The sequence below is a fragment of the Aethalodelphis obliquidens genome, unplaced genomic scaffold (assembly GCF_003676395.1).
Source record: "Aethalodelphis obliquidens isolate GAN/ISIS:26980383/991018 unplaced genomic scaffold, ASM367639v1 scaffold46, whole genome shotgun sequence".
Taxonomy (NCBI): Eukaryota; Metazoa; Chordata; class Mammalia; order Artiodactyla; family Delphinidae; genus Aethalodelphis; species Aethalodelphis obliquidens.
The window spans coordinates 12,347,362-12,367,997 of record NW_020837990.1 but is presented as its reverse complement, the minus strand read 5'-3'; the positions used below and the strand labels follow the sequence as shown (position 1 = coordinate 12,367,997).

Genomic DNA, 20,636 nt, shown 5'->3' with positions numbered 1-20,636 from the left:
TTTCTTTTTTTTTTAATGCTTTTTTTCCCCCATAGATGAGATCACATGGTAGATATGCTTATATAAATTGTATCTTCTTTTTCCACTTATCATTATAGCCTAAACATTTTGCTTATTATATATAACTTTATTAAACATTTTTAATAGCTGCATAATGTTCTACCTTGTAGATGAATCCTATTTTACTTAACAGTTTTCTTATTTAACATTATGCAGTTTCAAGTTTTCACTTACAATAAATAATTTGCAGTGAATAATTTTTATGTATATAACTCTGTATCTGCATTTTCAGTTATTTTAAGGGGGAGAGATTGGAGGTAAATTCCTAGAAGGGAAATTACCAAGTAAGAAGGTATTGTTTTTACATTAAAGAAATAGTGTATTTTTATTATCAAATCTATCATGTTTATTATTGAACATTTTTAAAAGTGAAGATAAATGAAAAGAATTAACTATAATATCACCACCCAGAGAAAACCATCATTAGTTATTTTCACACCTTTTCTGTGATAATTGAGTTTTCCTCAATACCATACCTCTTGTGTTGCTTGGCTAAAGAGCATATGAATGTGTGGTCCATGGAATCTTAAAGATATTTCACACAGATTCTGAAAATTATTTTATTAAAATGGCATGTAGGTATTACTTATAATTAAGAAAATCTGGAATATAAAGCATAGCAAGGGACTTTCAAAAACTGCTTTTTTCACTGAAAATCATTCTGTGTGCATTTGGGCACTTTTATATTTAGGCATAATTCGTAAACTAACTACTACCTTAAAATGTAAGCATTTTTAAAGCTTTCCAAATAGTTAAGTACAAAATTGCATTTTTAGAGCAAAGGTAGAAACAAAAGAAGGGCATATTACACCCTGATTATGGTATTTCTTGAGGAAGATAACTCAATTTTTTAATACATTTGAATTTTATATTTTGCTTTAAAATTTTAAGACTCCTCTCTGTAGTCTTGGTGTTAATCTTGTTCTATAAAATATTCCAGATGTCAAGAAGCAGCTGTACTATGTGCAACAGGAGGAATTGTTACCAAATAAGTTAACCAGTAATGTTTGTATCTAGGCCTATGTATGATCTTTAACTGTGTGTTGAAATAAAAATTAGATTTTTCATGGAACATATATGCTTTACTAGAAATTGTTCTTTAGTTTCTTGGCACTCCAGACAAGTAAAATTTGTCAAGTTTATTCTGCTACATATTGTTCAGAATGATCTGTTCTTTGGGAGGAGGGGGAGACAAACATGCAAAATACGAGTTGTATAAATTTTTATATTCTGTAGAAATGCTTAACAGGGTTTCATGCATTCTGCTTTTAATTCCACTGGGAAATTCTGTCCCAGTCATCAGGCAATTAAGAAACCATTTATTTGGAAATAACTGAAACTGGCCTCGATTCCTGGATTCACATGATGTTATTTGATTTATGGCCCACTACTGATGGCAGATTCATTTCCTTGGAGCCAAATGGATTCCAGAAATTCATTAAGATATCTTTCTTTCCTCTTTAGTGTACCTAATACCTCTTCTACTTTCCACCTCCATATTTTTAAAATATGTCATTTATGTAAAAGTTCCTTTATACAGGACATTTGTGGAGAATGCCTTCTCACCCTTCAAAGAGAAGCAGCCCATATATCCAGTTTGAGTTTATTGGAAGCGTGAAAGATGGTTACATTTGGGAATTTCATCAGAAACTTTTCATTTTAAAAAACATTTAAAAAATACTTTAAACAGGTTAACATGGGAATCTTGGATGAATTAAACTGAAAATTTGTTTTTTCTTCTTTAAAGTAAACATAGTATTTATGTGTTTTTCCCCCAATTACAAAAGATATGTATGTTCTTTGTAGACATTGTTGAAAAACTTGAAGAAGAAAATAAACATTCCTATTTTAATTCCACCATCCAGACCAAGAGACAACCACTGTTAATATTTGGTTCATATACTCTTAGCTATTCACATATATTTTTTATATATATATATATAAAATAAAATTGATGTCATCTATACATATAATCTGTGTTTTTTACTAAATCTGTTATTAACATTTTCCCATTTAAAAAAATAATGTCTAAAAGCATGGTTAAATAATATCCTTGCATTTGACTCTCTGTATTTCATTTAATCAATTTCCTGTTATTGAACATTTAGATTATTTCTCTCTCTTGCTGTTTCTCTTTCTAAAATAATATTTCAGAGCACATTCCTGTATATACATCTTTGTGCATCTATCTGATTATTTCCTCAGGGTAATCCCATAGCAGTGGAATTCTTGGGTCAGGGAGTATGTCCTTACATCCATATCTGATGGCATGAGATGCCAAATTACCTCCAAAATAGGAGTACCTAGTAATTTTTGTCAGGAAGAATACATAATTTTTAAATCTTTCCCAGTTTGATAGGGAAAAACAATATTTTTATTTGAATTTGCATTTCTTTGATTTACTTTGATTACAGTTTTATAAGATGACTGTTTACATTTCTTTTGTGAATTGCTTTTTGTCTTTGGGCCAGTTTTTTTAATTGAGTTTTCTTTTTGTTGATTTATTTAAGTACTTTTTAAGATAGATTATTTTTTGTTTGTTTGTTTGTTTGTTTTTGTGGTACGCGGGCCCCTCACTGTTGTGGCCTCTCCCGTTGTGGAGCGCAGGCTCAGCGGCCATGGCTCACGGGCCCAGCCGCTCCGTGGCATGTGGGATCTTCCTGGACCAGGGCATGAACCCGTGTCCCCTGCATCGGCAGGCAGACTCTCAACCACTGCGCCACCAGGGAAGCCCTAAGATAGATTATTTTTAATCACTTCGTTTTATAGTCTTAAAAATTCTCTGTTCAATTTTTATGGATCTAAAAGTGTAGTGACATTTACCTTTCCTCCAATCTCTTTTCCTTACACACCATTATAAAAGTCAGATTAAATTTTAATGAGGATTTATTTTATTGTGTAAATTCTTACATTTTAAAAGTCAAATTTTAAACTGGAAAAGAAGTTTATTTATTCTTAAAGGATAACTGGAGAACTCCATGTCAGTTTTATTACTGCTTTCAGAAACCCTTTCATTGTAGACCACTCAATCACAATCACTATTCAATCAAACAATAGGCTGGTATGTTCTGATTCTACCTGTGATTTAATGTATAAGCTTGAAAAGTGCGTTCACTTTTTTAATTTCAGAGGTCTAATTATATGGTAAGGATTTTGCTCCTTGGTACTTCAGAAGGACAGTGTAGAATTAGTGTATTAGTAGTAAATAGCACTGAACCACATATTACCTGAGACAGCAAACATATGTTAATCCCTTCTGATTTTTTACTAGAAGGATAGCTCTTATTGTGTAACTCCTTATAAAGTCCCCCAAAGCCAGTTTTGTGTGTGGTTTCTTTAAGTGCATGAGATTAATATTTCTTTTATGAGAAGTGAAATAATTGTTTCTAAAAGTATCAAAAAGTGTACCATTACCATTAAATTACATTTTGAAACTTGAAAAAATCCCTTTTATCCATCAGCTTAACACTATTTCATTTCTGCTCTTACATTTAATTCTTTGTCTTCTTTGCAAATTTGTGTTTTACATAGTTGTTACTTTTACTTTTTTTTTTTGCTTAACATTGTTGGAAACATTTCTATGTATATAGTCTTCATAATTAATATTTAAATCTTATTAAATAATATAACCATTTTATAGAGAACTTAGAGAAATAATAAAATGAAAATGACTAATGTTTCACAGATGGAGAAGTTAGCATATATAATAAATATAACTTCATTTCACTTTTCTTTTTTTTTCTTATTAAAAAAGTAGTTCATGCTCATTGAAGAAAAATTGCACTGAAAAGTAAATCAGGAAAATAAAATAATTCATGATTTTTTTTTTCACCCACCAATAACATTTTTGTCATATTTATATCTAGTTTTTATTGGTCTTTTTCTATATATACCTTGTGTTGAGACTGCAATGATATCCTCATTTTTTAATTTAATATTTTAGTCTCGTCATTTCTCCATATTATTAAAAGGAACTATTTTAATAGCTGTATAACGGTCATAATATAAACCTACCATAAATCATGTACTTATTTCCCAATTATTGTTTCTATTTTTTATATTATAAGCAATACTCTTGAATATATTTACACACAAATCTTCATCATCATTTCAGATTATTTTCTACAAATAAATGCTCAGAAATAGAAGCCTTAGCCTAAATGGGGTGGATGATTTTTAAGGTTCTTGCAAAAGATTGCCAAATCACCTTCCAGAAAAATTATAACCTATTTTATATTCCTACTAACAGTATATAAAAATGGCCATCTCATTGAATTTTAGCTCACAAGGGTGTTTTTTCATCTTTATGAATATAATTTGAAAAAGTATTTTTGAGATATAATTGACATATAACATATTAAGTATATATACATTTTCCTATTTATGAGGTTGAATATTCAGTGTTGCTACTTTACATGGGATTTAGTTTGATAGTAATTATTCTAGTTTATCCAATACGCTCTCCAAAGTTGTATAGGAAACCTTCCTTTTGTGTCCTAGCAGAAGAAATATTAATTTTTTATCACCATATAAATTCATTGAAGGTTTTTTTAAGATATTGTATGCATAATTGGGAATTAGTTGAATAATTTAGATGAGCAACACCAAAAATGGATCCTTTGATTTGGAGTCCCTTGCTTGACTTTGTTGTAACCATGAGATTTTGTCCTTGGTACTATGTACAGAACTAAGTAGAGAAGGGATGCAGAGAGGAAGTTCCCAGAAATCTAAGTTCATAGTTATCTTTTGTGTGTGTGTGTGTGTGTGTGTGTGTGTTTTGCGGTACGCGGGCCTTTTTCACTGTTGTGGCCTCTCCCGCTGCGGAGCACAGGCTCCGGATGCGCAGGCTCAGCGGCCATGGCTTATGGGCCCAGCCGCTGCGCGGCATGTGGGATCTTCCCAGACTGGGGCACGAACCCGTGTCCCCTGCATCGGCAGGCGGACTCTCAACCACTGCGCCACCAGGGTAAGCCCCATAGTTATCTTTAAAATGAACTAGTGGAGCACAGCTCTTTTGTAAATTCAGAATTTCGTACAACATTGGGGAAATCCTCCAATGCAGATGTTTGTTGTTCTTTAAATTTGTTTTCCAAAATGTGTTCTCTTTGTTCTCACAGACCTATTAAGTTCCTTGAAGGTAGGAATCATATATTGTTCATTTTTGTATCCTGGACATAATTCCGGGCATACAACAGGTGCTCAGTAAATGTGTGAATAATAGGCTCATTGAAGAGTGAAAAGATGGAACTTGAAGTTAGAAGGCCTGTGGGTTATTTCCCATTAATTCACTTGAGCTTTAGAACCTTTGTAGATTATGTAACATCTTTTGAACCTCAGTTTCATCAACTCATGAGTGTACTGCTTGTTCCATTTACTTCAAAAAATTGAGATATAAATGAGATAAAATATATGAAAGTATCATGTTAAATTAAAAAGTGCTGTACAATTGTGAAAGTCATCATCATATTTCTGGGAAGTACTTGGTAAAGAGTCCCATTGTTAAGAAATTACCTGGAAGAGTATAGCAGAGATGACTACCTGATCACCAAAACTCCACTCTTTCCTCTTCTTCCTGGACCTACAGCTCAAATGTTTCTTGGCCTCCCTTACATTTAGGTATGGTCATATGACTAAGTTTTAACTATTGTGTGTCACTTCCAGGACTGGCCCATAAAAACCTCTCAGGAGGGCTCCTCCAAGCTTTTTTCTCCTTCTGTCTGACTGGAATGGGGACAACCTTCAGGGTTGTCTGTCCTTTTTTTTCTTTGGCCATGAGCTGCGTGGCTTGTGGGATCTTAGTTCCCCGACCAGGGATTGAACCCGGGCCCCCTGAAGTGAAAGCACAGAGTCCTAGCCACTGGACCACCTGGGAATTCCCAGGACTGTCTATCCTTTACCCTTTACCACCTTTATTTAACCCTTTAAAGGTAATAAAGACTCCTTGTATACATCGTATGACTGTATGGAAGAGGGCTACCTGCTAACTTCTTTATCCGTACAGTTTTGCTGCATGAAAAATAAACTTCCGTTGTGTTCAAATCAGTGTACGTTTTGGGGTCTACTTGTTATAGCAGTTAGACTAGCCCTGACTATTACAAGGAGCATGCTAACACACAATCTACTTTTTCATAATCCTCTGAAAGCAGCCTTACAAACAAGGGGTAACAGTGTGAAGATATAAATATATAGCCTTGTGGTCCACATACATACAGTCTGTGACCCGAGATAAAATTGAGGAGAGAATTATATTTTGTCATTAGAGAATTTTTTGGCTGAGAACAGTTAAATAATGAGTTTATAACTTAATGAAATTTAATTAGGTAACATATATTTTTCACTTTTTCATTATTTGAGGCCCAGATTCCAAAAGAGTATCAAAGAGGAGAAATCTCTTGGTAATACCTCACTTTAATTGGTAGTTAGTATTTAAACTTTTTCTTTAACATTAAATATGATGCTCAAGATATATATAATAAGAAATTTTCTTAATGACAATAACCATGCTGAGATTTTTAAAACCATGATTCCTTTCTATTTATTTATTTTTTCTGTTTATTAGATAATTGTGACCCACTTCATTATAAAAGCTTTTTGTTAGGGAGGGACTACTGGTATGTAGATGCACTCCAGAAATTGTAGGGCAAGAAATTTTCTTCAAAATATGCATGTCTATGAAACTCCATGTTACCTTCCTAAGGAATGTTGAGGAAATTAAAATATACACTTATCTTTTTATCTGGCAGCTTTTACCCAAAGTTACCCAAAATAACTGATAATCCTGTATTCTATCATACTGTAGTTGGGCAGGGCGGTCATCTTACATGTATTGGTTTGAGGTGGTTCAATAATGTTCCTACTAGCAAGTACAATATTAATCAGTCACTCCTCTAGCAGTCAAAGTTTAGCACTTTTTACTTTCTAGAATATTTTGATATGGGAATAAATACCACCAAACATAATGAAAATAGCTATCACAAAACCTGCAAACTTTACTGCCTAGAGAAGGAGCTACCCCCTTTCTTCTTAGGCAATAAATTTAATTTTACTTGTCATGTTTAGTAATCTTATTTCCCTTGGGAAGCTTGAGTTCTTCTATGAGTTACAATTAATTCAAATTAGGAAACAAGCTATGGACAGCAAAATAGAAATAGAGAAAGGTAAGAAGTAAACTTTACTGTAGAACTTTAAGAGATAACAGGAAAGGACAGGGCAACTGTAATGAAAGAAGAAAAAATGTATTAACAGGAGCCTAAGGGAATTAAGTGAGTTGACAGGTTGAGTCCTATTTTCTTGATTACCTTTTAGGAGTATTGAACTATTATACCACATACAATAACTGATATAAAAAATTACCCTGAAACAACAACATAAGACCGAATTATGTTCAGAATGCTTTTGGGTAGAATGTGAAGTACATTTCAGAGTTTTTTCAGAACTTGTTAAAGTTTGGGTAGTTCCCAATTTTCTGAAAGTTTTATCTGAGTCAGAATAGCTTATTTCCTAACCAAATGCCAAATACTAATTTAAAAAAATTAGTTCTTTTTGGTTCCATGAAGAAAGTACGCGATTGTTGATTTCTGACTACCTAGTTATTCACCTTCAGATGCATTTCCTTCAAATTGTTAACTTTTGAGTGGTTTGGGTTCCTATCTAGTTACGACAGGAAGAGGCCACATTTTTTGAAATCAAATTCCTTTAAGGAAGTAAAAATTTAGTGTGATTACTAACATTTGAGTTTTTGCACTTGATTTTTAAAACAAAATTTAATCCAATTGGTATCTTTTCACGTAGATGAGTTTTAATTATTTACACTTAGTTTTTTTCCAGAAAGGTGTATCTCTATGCTTTGGAACCTATCACTTGCTTTTCTAGAACAATTGTATTTCAGTATAAAAGAAACTGTCTTTTACTTGGCTGATCATTTGTTTATAGGTACTTTGCAGTGGGATGATAACTAATTGAAACTGCTGAGATTTTATTTTTTCGGTTTTTAAGTGGAATAAGGAGTTACAGTTGTACTGAAAGAGAAATATGTTTTATTCAAGTATCTTTGCAGGGTTATTCTTCATAGCACATTAGAGACACTCCCAAACAATCTGCCACAGTGCCTTATACATGGTAGATGTTTAAGAAATACTTGTTGAATGATGAATGAATGAGCATTGAATTTTAAGCTAGTTATCATCGTCACAGGGACCTACAGGCGAAGTCTTAGATGTCATTTTTTTAAAAGATTCTTAACTGGAAATGTTAACCATTGTATACTAATTGTATTTATTTGTTTCTGGGATGCAGGTGGCGATAAAAATAATAGATAAGTCTCAGCTGGATGCAGTGAACCTTGAGAAAATCTACCGAGAAGTACAAATAATGAAAATGTTAGACCACCCTCACATAATCAAACTTTATCAGGTATGACTTAGCTTTACACCTCTCCATGCTTTTTACATTCAATACTCTATTTTACATCATCATTTTTCTCTTTTATGTTAGTTTTTTTAGTCTATAAAAAGATAACTATATGCTTTTATTCATCTGAATACATCCATTTTTCTATATTTAAATTAAAAATTAAGAAATAAAAAACTGCTAGCAGCTTAATTTTAAGTTGTCTCTCAGACTGTAAGTTATTTGATTGCCAAGTTTGTAGTTGTGCGTTTATGATAACATGCTTAAACCTACTGGGTTTTGGTGGTGGTAACATTAATGAGGATATGGCAGTTTTGCTTACTTAAAAATATATTGTTTATGTTTTATGAAATACAAAGGCTAAAATAGTATATTACTTAGTGGCGTACTTTATAATACCTAGAGCCAAATGTTTATTTTGGAGGGGGTTCTTTTATCAGATAAAGTAAATAAGTTACTTTTTTTTAATTAACTTTATTAAGATACAGTTTTGTTAAAATAAGCTGCACCTCTTTCAAGTGTAAAGCCATGTTTTTTTGTTGTTGTTTTTTAAAATTTATTTTATTTTTGGCTGTGTTGGGTCTTCACTGCTGTGCATGGGCTTTCTCTAGCTGTGGTGAGCGGGGACAACTCTTCATTGCGGTTCGCAGGCTTCTCATTGTGGTGGCTTCTCTTGTTGCGGAGCATGGGCTCTAGGTGCACAGGCTTCAGTAGTTGTAGCACACGGGCTCAGTAGTTGTGCCTTGCGGGCTCTAGAGCGCAGGCTCAGTAGTTGTGGCGCACGGCTTTAGTTGCTCCACAGCATGTGGGATCTTCCCGGACCAGGGCTCGAACCCGTGTCCCCTGCATTGGCAGGTGGATTCTTAACCACTGCACCACCAGGGAAGCCCAAGCCATGTTTTTGTAAAAGGAAGATTTTTCTCAGATTTTTGAAGAGTAATTTATATTTAAGAATGATAATGTAATATAAAACCCTTTTTTATATTTCTATTCCTTAATATTTAGAATTTTTATATTGGAAAACTGTTTTTAAGCTAAAATGTTACAGTATGCTAGTCTATGACTTTGATCTCTAAGTATGATGTGTGTACCTAGTGCTGTGCTGGGCTCAGCCTGTACTTGCTTGTGAGAGCTGATTGTTAAATTTTCAGAACTTTTGTGAGCCAGTTAACACCATGTTAGTGTCAATAGCTCAAAATCAGCGATGGTAGGAGTATTTTTACACCACAGAAATTGGTTTACAAGTCAGGCTCTTTTTTTTTTCCTCAGAGAGCTAGTGCTAGCACGCTACTCTGTGCACTCAAATTGGTTAGCACAAGTATCCCTTGGGGTATAATAAGAAAATATTAGAACTTCTAATTCTGTTTATCTTTTATATTTATCTTCTTGTGTGCCTCTTATAATGTATATAATATATTTATAAAATGGCACAAGTATGTAATTTGTGTCTCTATGTGTATATACTCATAAATATATATACATATATGTGTATATATACATTTACCTCTATACATACATACATGTATATATTTGGCTAAATGACTTTATCAATAGAGATTTATAATGTAAACCATGTGGAGACCATTGGAGAGCATTACTGTTAGTTGAGAATGAGAGACTATGGTGTGCCACTCAAAACAATTCCTAAAACTGCAGAGGGCCTCTTAGAGCAAAGTTATGTCAGAGTGTTTCTCCCCTTAGGCTTCTTCTTTTTTTCCCTAAAGAGGATACTTATAAGAAACTAATCACATCCTTAGAAGTCTGATGACCCATAACTCAAACTTAGGTTAAAACTACCATGATTCTTCAACTATACTTCAATTAAAAAACAAAACAAACAAACCAAAAAACTACCACGATTCACATGATAATTCTGTCTTTATATGAACTCCAATAATCAGTTACATTAACTTACTGTTGGAGTTGTTTAGACCCAAATTGTAGGTAGCTCTTAGTTTTCAGACCTGTTTTAGGAATAGTCCTAAACTTAAATGTTAGAGCAAAATTAGTTTTTAGCCTTTCAGTAGATAGCACTTAAATATTACATTGTTAGCATGTGCCAGTATGTATGTTCCTTTCTGAATTTAGAAAAACTAATTTAAATAAAAGTGTATAGCAGTGGAGCTATGAAGAAGCTTTTGAACAATGTTTTAAAATAACAGTACTTTGTAAAAATATGAAAGTATAGTAGCTAGGTTACTTTGTGCCAGATTAGCTAGGTTACAGGCCAGATTACCTGAGCTCTATTTTATAAGCTCTACCATATAAACACAGCTAGAAAAGTCAGTGAGGAGGTAAAAAGTTGATCTTCAAAATTCCTGTTACCTATATTAGTATTTTTCAAACATGAATGTGCATTATAGTCACCTGAAGATTTTGTTAAAATGATAATTCTTTGTCAGTAGGTCTGGCATGGGATCTGAGATTTTGCATTTCTAACAGAAGCCTGGGCAGTGCTGCTGCTCCTGCTGCTGGTCTGTGGACCACATTTGGAAGATGAAGGGTCTAGATTTTTCACAAAAATATTAGCATAAGGATATTGTCAGTCTTGTAAACCTCACCAGCTTCTGAATTATTCATAACTTGATACTTTTATTAGTAGTTTTAATTTAGGTAACTCCGTAGAATGTTGCAATCTTTTCCTGTGAGACTAATGTGGAATTATTTATCAATAGGTAATGGAGACCAAAAGCATGTTGTACCTTGTGACAGAATATGCCAAAAATGGAGAAATTTTTGGTAAGCACATTTCTTTCCATTTTTTTTTAAATTTGAAAATGTCAGTAAGCTTTATGAATAGAGTATCTTCTATTAATTCTCCTGCTTATTTAAAAGTTGCTAACATGAATTAGAAATTTTTAAGCATTAGAACATAATAAAATATCCAGTAAGCTAAAGATATGGAATATAATTTAGTCTCTTGTATTTATGATATTAAAGCTATTGCTTAATTCTTTCATCTGTGTTAGAGAGATTGGAGAATCAAAGATAGGGGGAAACTTTCAGTCATATTGCAAAGGAGATTTTCTTTCATTTATCTTCCTTTTTACCTTTCTTTCCAGGGTAAAGATAGTCAGATATTTATTGAGCTTGTACTATGTCTCAGACATTGTACTAGGTGTAGGGGATACAGTGGTGACCTAAATAACACAGTCCCTGCTATTGTGGATCTTATAGTTTAGTAAGCTGTTAACTTTAGCTATAAGACCTCTGGGAAGTCACTAAACTTCTCTGGGACTCAGTTCCTTTGTCTCTAATAAAAAAATATTTGATTAATTGGTTTCTATGATCCACTCTAACCCTTAAAAAATTATAACTATTTTATTGGTTTTAGCTTTCATCTATTTTATTTTTACTTTATGGAGCAAGAACACTGTAGGTAGTCTAAATGTTTTGTTTTTTAACCTAAATTTAGTCCGAAATTGTTTTTTAAACAGCTTTATTGAAGAATTCACATACAGTAAATTGCGCACATATAATGTGTACAATTTAATAAGTTTTCACACACAGATGTATGAAACAGACCACCACCACAGAAGTTTCTTTGTGACCCTTTGTAATCTTTCTTGCCCCACCTCACCACCAGGCAAGCACTGATTTGTTTTCTGTCACTATAGATTAGTTTATGTCTTCTACAGTTTTATTATATAAAGGTGCTTATATAGTCTGTACCCTTTCTTTGTCTGGCTTCTTTTTCTCAGTTTAATTATTTTATGATTCATCCATTTTGTTGCATGTAATAACATATCATTTCATTTTATTGTAAGTAGTATCCAATTTTGTAAATATACCCCAAGTTGCTTATCAATTCATGTATGGATAGACATTTGAATTGGTTTCAGTTTGGGGCTGTTACACATGAATTGCTATGAACATTCATGTACAAGTCTTTAACTTACAGTCTACCCTCAAGTAATATTCACCACTTCACATAGAGTGTAAGAACCTGGCAATAATATACTTCTGTTTAACCCTTCCTCACCGTTATTTCTTTGTCATACATTTTATTTATACCTATTTTATAAAACACAAAATACAGTGTCATTAATTTTGTTTAAAAAGTCAATTATGTTTTAAAGAGATTTCAATATTTTAAAAAACCTTATACATTTACTAGTGGAGTTACCATTGCCACATCTCTGTATGTAGATGCATGTTTTCATCTTCATTCCTTTATATGGATACATATTTTTATCTGGCATCATTTTTCTTCTGCCTGAAGGACTTTATTTAGCATTTCTTGCAGTGGAGGTCTGTTGGCGATGAAATCTTTCAGCTCTTGTATGTCTAAAATAATCCTTATTTTGTCTATTTTTAAATGATATTCGTACTGGGTATGTAATTCTAGGTTGACTTTTTTCCTTTCAGTGCTTTAAAGATATTGCTCCACTGTCTTCTCATGTGCATTATTTCTGACAAGAAATCTGCTGTCATCTTTTTCCTTTATTCTTCTGTATATAATGTGCCTTTTTTTCCCTCTGGCTGCTTTCAGGATTTTCTGTTTACCACTGGTTTTAACAGTTTGATTATGATGTGCCTTTGTGTGGTTTTCTTCATGATTCTTATGGTTGGTGTTCATTGAGCTCCTTGAATCTGTGAATGTTAAGTTTCCATCAGATTCAGAAAATTTTCAGCTATTATTTTGCTGGCCTCTTTGTCAAAGACTCCAGTTGCACATATATTAGGCTGTTTGAAATCCTCCCACTGCTCACTGATTCCAATTTTGAAAATTCCTCTTTCTGTCTGTATTTCATTTTGGATAGTTGCTATTTCTATGTCTTCAAGTTATTTAAATTCTTTAGCTATTTGTTTCAACTAGAAGCTTCTTAGCTGAAGTGGTGTGGGCTTTGAAGCCAAAAAGATCTGGTCTGCAATGCTGGCTATACCATATTAATTGTCTTTCAAGAAATCTTTATTGAAAGCTGACTATATGTCCCACACTGTTCTGTGTGGGAAGAGTACCACAATGAAGAAAACAGACAAAAATTCCTTTTCTCAGGAACCTTGCCTTTCAGTGTGGGGAGAGAGACAATATGCAAAATAAGTAAACTGTATAGTGTACTAGATGGTGGTACATGCTATAGCAATAAAGCAAGGAAGGGGGCATGTGGAGTGGGAGAGTTGATTGCAATATGAAATAGAGTGGTCAGGGAAGGCCTCGCTGACATTTGAACAGACTAGAAAGTACAGCCATATAGATATGGGGAAGAGAGGGTGGCCCAAGGAGAGGGAAGAATAAATGCAAAGCCCCTGAGGCAGCAGTGTGCTTGGTGTGTTCAAGGAATAGCAGGAAGTCCAGTGTAGGTGGAGAGAAGCAAGCAAGAGGGAAGAGCAAGAGCTAGCAAGGAGGAATATTAGAAAGGTCAGACGAGGTCAGAAAAGTAAATGGGAGGCAGGAGTGGGGCAGATTTGGGGGCTTTGTAGACCATGTAAGGACTTTGGCTCTTACCTTGAATAAAATTAGGGAACCATTAGAGAGGTGTTTGAACAAAGAAGTGATTGTATCTAAGCTAACATTTTAAAAGCATCACTGGCTGCTGTGTTGAGAATAGATTGTAGTGAGCAAGGATGGAAACAGGGAGACCAGGTAGGTGACCAGTAGTCCCAAGTGAGAGATGATTATGGCTCAGGCCAGGGTAGCAGTAGTGTACCTGGTGCCAGGTGGTCACTCACGGTATGTTTTGAATGAGTAGAATCAGTGGGATTTCTTGAGAGATGGAGACCACCCAAGTAGAGAATATGATTAGGAAAGAGACCAATGTCTGATCCCCAAGGCACTCAAACATTAAAACCTCAGGAAAATAGAAAGAAGTAGCAAAGAAGACAGAGAAGAAAACCAAGAGAATGCAATGTCTTGGAAACCAAATGAAGAAAGTGTTCTCAGGAGGATAGAGTGAACATCTCTGTCAGATGCTGCTGATAGTCAAGAGACATAAAGAATGACAATTGACCATTGTATCTGTTTTGGTGGAGTGAGTGAGCCAAAGCTACACTGAAGAGCAGATGAGAGAGGAAAATGGAGAGAGCCAAACAGAAAACTCTTAAAAGGATTTCCACTTCAAAAAGGGAGAAAAAAAAATGAGAAGGTAGTTGAGGTCAAGGGAAGGATTTTGTTTGTTTTTTGCGGTACGTGGGCCTCTCACTGTTGTGGCCTCTCCCATTGCGGAGCACAGGCTCCGGACGCGCAGGCCCAGCGGCCATGGCTCACGGGCCCAGCCACTCCGCGGCATGTGGGATCTTCCCGGACTGGGGCACGAATCCGTGTCCCCTGCATCGGCAGGCGGACTCTCAACCACTGCGCCACCAGGGAAGCCCCATTGGAATATTTTTTAAAGCTCCGGGCTGTAGTTTTATGAGTAAACTAGATAGAAATGGCTATTATATGTTAGGTGTCATTTCTATGAAAATAGAATATTCTAAGTTGCTACTTCTTGCTAAGACCATTGATGATGAAGGTTTGGATCACATTGTTTTATATAAATTGAAGCATAATTTGGGGATTTTTCATGTAAAATAGCTAGAGTAAATATGGAAGATAAGACAGAGTAAACTGTAGTTTCAAGTAATTACAGGCAAAGCCAGCGAGTTTCTAAGGTGGAGCCCATGAAGACAGTAAAATAGAAGTGGGAAGATGCAGTCCATGGAACATTAATCAAGTAATGAAAAATATGTATAATGTTTTAAGTGAATTCTGAGCCAAAATGTTTTCAGTCTGTTTTAGATGAAACAGAACCACAGAAACAATATTCAACTATGTATTAAGAACTATATATTAAGATTTAATGTTCATGTTTATAATGTTGGAATTACTCTTTACAAATATACCTTTAGTGCCTCCTCTGTGCGGGAGGGCATTGTGTTCCTTTTTTTTCCCTTAGTTTTGTATTTAGGTGGCCAGCAAGTCATACTCTGTGTTCTTGAAAAATAACTTGAAATTAAACCCTTGTGTTTCCACAGTCATCACCTTTATCTAGGCTTTCATCCCCTCATGTCTCAATTATGAAGACCTCATGTTTTACCACGCCCTATTTCTTTTCCAGTCAAGTACATTTCTGATATATTTCCTGTTTAATCTTCCCCAACTATTATTTTTGTTATATTACTACTGTGTTCATTAACCTTTACTTACCTTCCTATTATTTATTGGATAAAATTCAGAATCTTCAATCTGCAAATAGGATAACTCAACTAAGTAAATGGATGTGCCCAGCTATTCCTTACATAGGTCTACAGATTATCCTTAGGTAAGGACAACCAAATTGCCTCAATTAATAATCAGTCTCCCTCCCTTCCTTCCTTCCTTCCTTCCTTTCTTTCTCTCTTCCTTCCTTTCTTCCTTCCTTCCTCCCTCCCTCCCTCCCTTCTTCCCTCTCTCTGTTTGTTTCTTTCTTCCTTTCCATTTTTCTTGGTCTGTATCTTTCTATCTTACAAGTTTTTATTTTTACAAAAGTTAAACATGTACTAAAGTAAGAAGTCAAATAATTCTGCAAGATTCGTTACCAAAAAATACCTGTTTCCCATCCTCTTCCCCACCCCCATTTCCCTTTCTCAGAGGCAACCACTTGTACTTCTTTCAGCTGATTAATTTAGATTTACCTCCATTTTCCTAAGTAATATGCTTATATTGCAGCTTCTGGCTTTTTCTGTTTAAGGCACAATCTTTTGATAGTTTTTGAATTCTTTCCCTGCTGCTATAAGTAAGAAGCATGTGTTAGAGAGGTGTTAGGAGCAGTTGTGGAAGACCTTGAGTGTTTGGATAAAGGGTTAGGATTATTTGTCAGAGTGGGCATTTGTGAGCCAGAAGGTGGTGAAGAGCCAAAAGGTGATGATATGTGTAAGGACTTTTAGGAAGATAAGTCCAGCAGGTGTGTGTAGTCTGAATTAGAGGAAAGGAAGGAGGCTATTTAGGGGACTGTTTTTATTGTCTAGAGGTAAGAGGCTGAATGCCTAGATTAAGATGTTAGTTGTTAGATTCATGAGAAAAGATTTTAGGCAAAAGGCATTTCCACAATAGCAACAAGCCATATTTATTGAGTACTCCCTCTTTGTTGGGTACTATTTAAAATACTTTACATAATTTATTTATTGAAACCTCACAAAAACCTTGTAAGATAGGCACTGAAAGATTCAATAATTTGTCCAAAGTCACACAGCAAATAAGTGGGAGAGTTTGAATTTGAACCATGCAATTCCAGAGGCTGTACATTAATAATTACTATCTGCCATCTCTCAAGAGTTCTTATTGACTGTCAAGAGGAAAACATCGAGAGTTAGGATTTAAAGCAAATGTGACTGAAGAATATTTGTGATATGGTTGACAGCAATAGAGAGGCCTCGTTCCCAACTAAAAAATTACAAATTAGATTTTAGATGTACTGTTGGAAATAACATCAGGACATTTAGTTTGATGTGAGCTGTTGGCAGTTGAAGATAGAAACAGGTAACCTTCAAAAGAGAACTTAAATTCAACACTAAAAAGACAAACAACCCAATTTAACAAACGTGCAAAAGACTGGAACCAAACACTTCACAAAAGAAGATATATAAATGGCCAATAAGCACATGAAAAATTACTAAATGTTATTAGTCATCAGAGAAATGCAAATTAAAAGCTACAATGAGATAACATTACATATCAACTAGAATGGTTAAAATTTAAAAGATTATATGAAATGTTAGGAGGATATGAAGCAGCTAGTATTCTCATTCATTGCTGGTGGGAGTGTAACATGGTGCAGCCACTTGGGAGAGCTATTTTTCAGTGTTTTACAAAGTTAAGCTTATATCTATCCTGTTACTGAGCAATTCAGTTCCTAGGTATTTACTCAAAAAAAATGAAAACAAATATTCATAAAGTGACTTGTACAAGAATATTCATATAGCAACCTTTTTCACAAGCAGGAACAACCCAAATGTCCATCTGCAGGAAAATGTATCCAAAACAAATTGTGGTATAGCACAAATTGTGGTATAGCAATACAGCAGTACAGGAAGATGACACAGCAATAAAAAGGAATAAACTACTTATACATGCAGCAACATAAACAAGCTGCTAAAACAGGCAACAATAATAATATTACAAGGGGCTTTCCTGGTGGCTCAGTGGTTGAGAATCCGCCTACCAATGCAGGGCACAGGGGTTCAAGCCCTGGTCCGGGAAGATCCCACATGCCACGGAGCAACTAAGCCCGTGCACCACAACTACTGAGCCTGCACTTTAGAGCCCACGAGCCACAACTACTGAGCCCGTGAACCACAACTACTGAGCCTGCATGCCACACTACTGAAGCCTGTGCACCTAGAACCTGTGCTCCGCAACAAGAGAAGCCACCGCAATGAGAAGCCCACGCACCACAGCGAAGAGTAGCCCCCATTCGCCACAACTAGAGAAAGCCCGCACGCAGCAACAAAGACCCAACGCAGCCAAAAATAAAAATAAATAAATAAGTAATAATAATAATAATGTTACAAGAAGCTGAAAAGTGGTTGTCTCTTTTCACTCTTTCTGAGGAGAGGGGAAAATTGACTGCAAAGGGATAAGAGGGAACTGTCTTGAGTGATGGAACTGTTTATTTTTGTTTTGAGTGGTGGTTATATAGAGTATGCCATTATCAGAACTCATCTAAGTAACCACCTAAGAATTTGCATTTTATTGTATGTAATTTATACCTCAGTAAATCCTTTTCTGTCAAAAAAGGGGAGTTTAGTAATAGAGGTATAGATTTGACAATTATCTGTGTAGAAGTATGAGTGAAGCTATAATTAATAATGAGACCTCAGAGAGAAGGCAGCTAAGAAGTGAGTTTTGTTTATGCCTTCATTTAGGAGGCAGGTGGGTAAAGTGGAATTGGTAAAGTAGAAGAATATCTTGGGAAGTAAGGATAGTTTCTGGCCTGATTAGACAAGCGAGGGTTTAGAACGAAGAGGGGTATGTTTGGTCATTAAGAGATCATCAATGCTTTGAAGAGAGTACTTTTCAATAAATTGGGAGGTAAAGCCAAATTTCAAGAAGTTATGTACATATGGATGGTGAGAAAAGGGAGAAAGTATTATAAAATTATTTTGAGGTTTTTAAGGTAGAAAGAAGGAGAGAAGGAAAGAATTGAGGGATAATTGGGGTCTATAGAATTCAGTATTATATCATGCTTTTTTTGTGGTGTTGGTCTTGGTGTTTGAAGAAGCTAAAAAAGAAAAGAATATAGGCAGGAAAGAAGACACAGTTGGTGAAACAAGGGTAAACAAGAGACAGTGGGATCAAGAGCACAGAGGGCATGGTTAGCTTAGAGGAGAGGAATTCCTTCTTTGAGAAAGTGTGCATGGGTGCAGTTACAGTGAGAATTAGAGCTTGTGCTAAGGATATGGCTACAGAGGTACTTCGGAGGAAATAGAAGGAAGATGAATTTGTTAATATAGAATAGATTTAATTCATTCTGTAATGTAGCAGATGAGACATCAGGGAAAGAGCAATACATTAGACATAAGGTTTAGAGCAGCTGGCGGTGTTCATATGACAGTCAAGGGATGAATAAAAGCGTCAGTGATTAGCTTTGTGGGAGGGAGTTCATGGTAGACTCATAGTCAGCAGTGCTTTCCAACCCAGGAGGGGAAAGAGTAGACAGTATGAATGGCCCACGTTGGAGAATGGAATGGTACAGGACAAATGCATGTAGGACTTGAGCAGTGTTGAAGTGGCTGACCATGAGATCCAAGTTGAGGAGGGAGATAAGTGAAACAGCAAAGGGGTCTCATGAGCTGAGAACAGAACAGTGGAGCGACTGAAGGTTAAGAAGAGGGTGAAGTACTTTTGGAGAAAACATTCATATACAAAAAAATAAAAACTCTAACCTTGAGTCTGTACATAACTTCCCAGCAGCTTGCCACTTTCAAGTTCTCTTCTGCTCCTGGCACTGATTGCCCTAACTGCGCCCTGCTAATTCAGGAAAGGCCGTAGGTCTTTGCACTCTCCTCATCTGTTCCTTCTTTGCATAGAGAGAGGTTTCCTGTGCCATCTGGTTTTCTTGCTTCATCTGACTAGGTTTAGGCCAAAAAAGTGATTTTGGTGGCGTGCTGAGAATGCATCTACAGTGCATGATTCATGCATTATGAGGCTACGGTGTTTATGCCCTTTATTTTTGTTTCGTTAATTAGATTGCACCTCATTCCATAAATGGCTGAGGTAGCTTTAAGTGAAAATAATACAAAAACAATAATTGTAAAATATAAACAAGAATAAAGAACTGAATCAGAAAACACATGTAAGAGTAGAAAACAACCACGGGAGGTGGGGGAAGTGAACACAAATATGCAGGCAGTAAGGGCCTAAGCGCTTCAGGTTTGGCTGTAAGCTTTCTGGCTGTCAAAATGAAAAGAAGATATAGTCATTTACAGAATTTTATCTAAAAGAAAGAAAGGTAACTATTCTTCAAAGAAAGGAAAACTTTTCTTGGTAGTAAATTCTAGAATAAAGTTTTCCTTTGGGGTTACTTATGAGAGGTACCAAGTAAGCCATATTTTTAAAACAAAAATCCAGTTAAAACTGTTAAAACTTTTCAGAGGCTTCATTGGTTTTGGAATAAAGTCCAGGAATCTTAACAAGGCCAATAAGGATGATTACACTGTACACATCTGAGCCTTAAAAACAGTAACAGTAAAGACTATCATTCCTTGAACATTTGTCAAGTGCTAGGCATTGTGCTAAGTCCTATACATTTACTGTGCCACTTCGTCCTCTCAAAAATCTTTTAAGGTAGGGACTAGTAATATCTCCATATTACAATAGTGGAAACTGAGGAACAGGTTAAACCATTTGCCAGGTCGCAGAGCACTCAAGCAAATAAGCGACTTAACCAAGGCCTGAAGCCGTAGTCTGTCTTCAGAGCCTAAGTTGTGAATGACTCTACTATACTAACTGGTTATATGCCTTCTTAAAGTTTTTTGAACTTAACAAGCTTCTTCTGTCAGTGACATCACACATTACTCTTTCTTCTGCGGGAAGGATTCTCTGCCCTCCCCTATCCCCTTAAGCATGTCAGTTAATTGAATCTTGAAGGATATAATTGATTTAATCATAATTAATTAAATTATCATTAAAACTAAAGACAGGCAAAGCATGTAACAGTTTTGTCCACGATGGCGTATATAACTGTTCTTGATAGAGCTTCTTGAGT

The 20,636-nt window shown here is 35.1% G+C and overlaps 1 protein-coding gene across 6 annotated transcripts in view; it reads left to right on the top strand.

Moving 5' to 3' along the window:
* The window catches only part of SIK2 (salt inducible kinase 2), a 132,073-nt gene that overhangs the window by 3,936 nt on the left and 107,501 nt on the right, over positions 1-20,636 (top strand). For all 6 annotated transcript variants that reach the window (XM_027082341.1, XM_027082344.1, XM_027082346.1 and 3 more), the window contains exons 2-3: positions 8,356-8,472; positions 11,145-11,208. In XM_027082341.1, the coding sequence (XP_026938142.1) occupies positions 8,356-8,472; positions 11,145-11,208 (181 nt within the window). The remainder of the gene's footprint in view (positions 1-8,355; positions 8,473-11,144; positions 11,209-20,636) is intronic.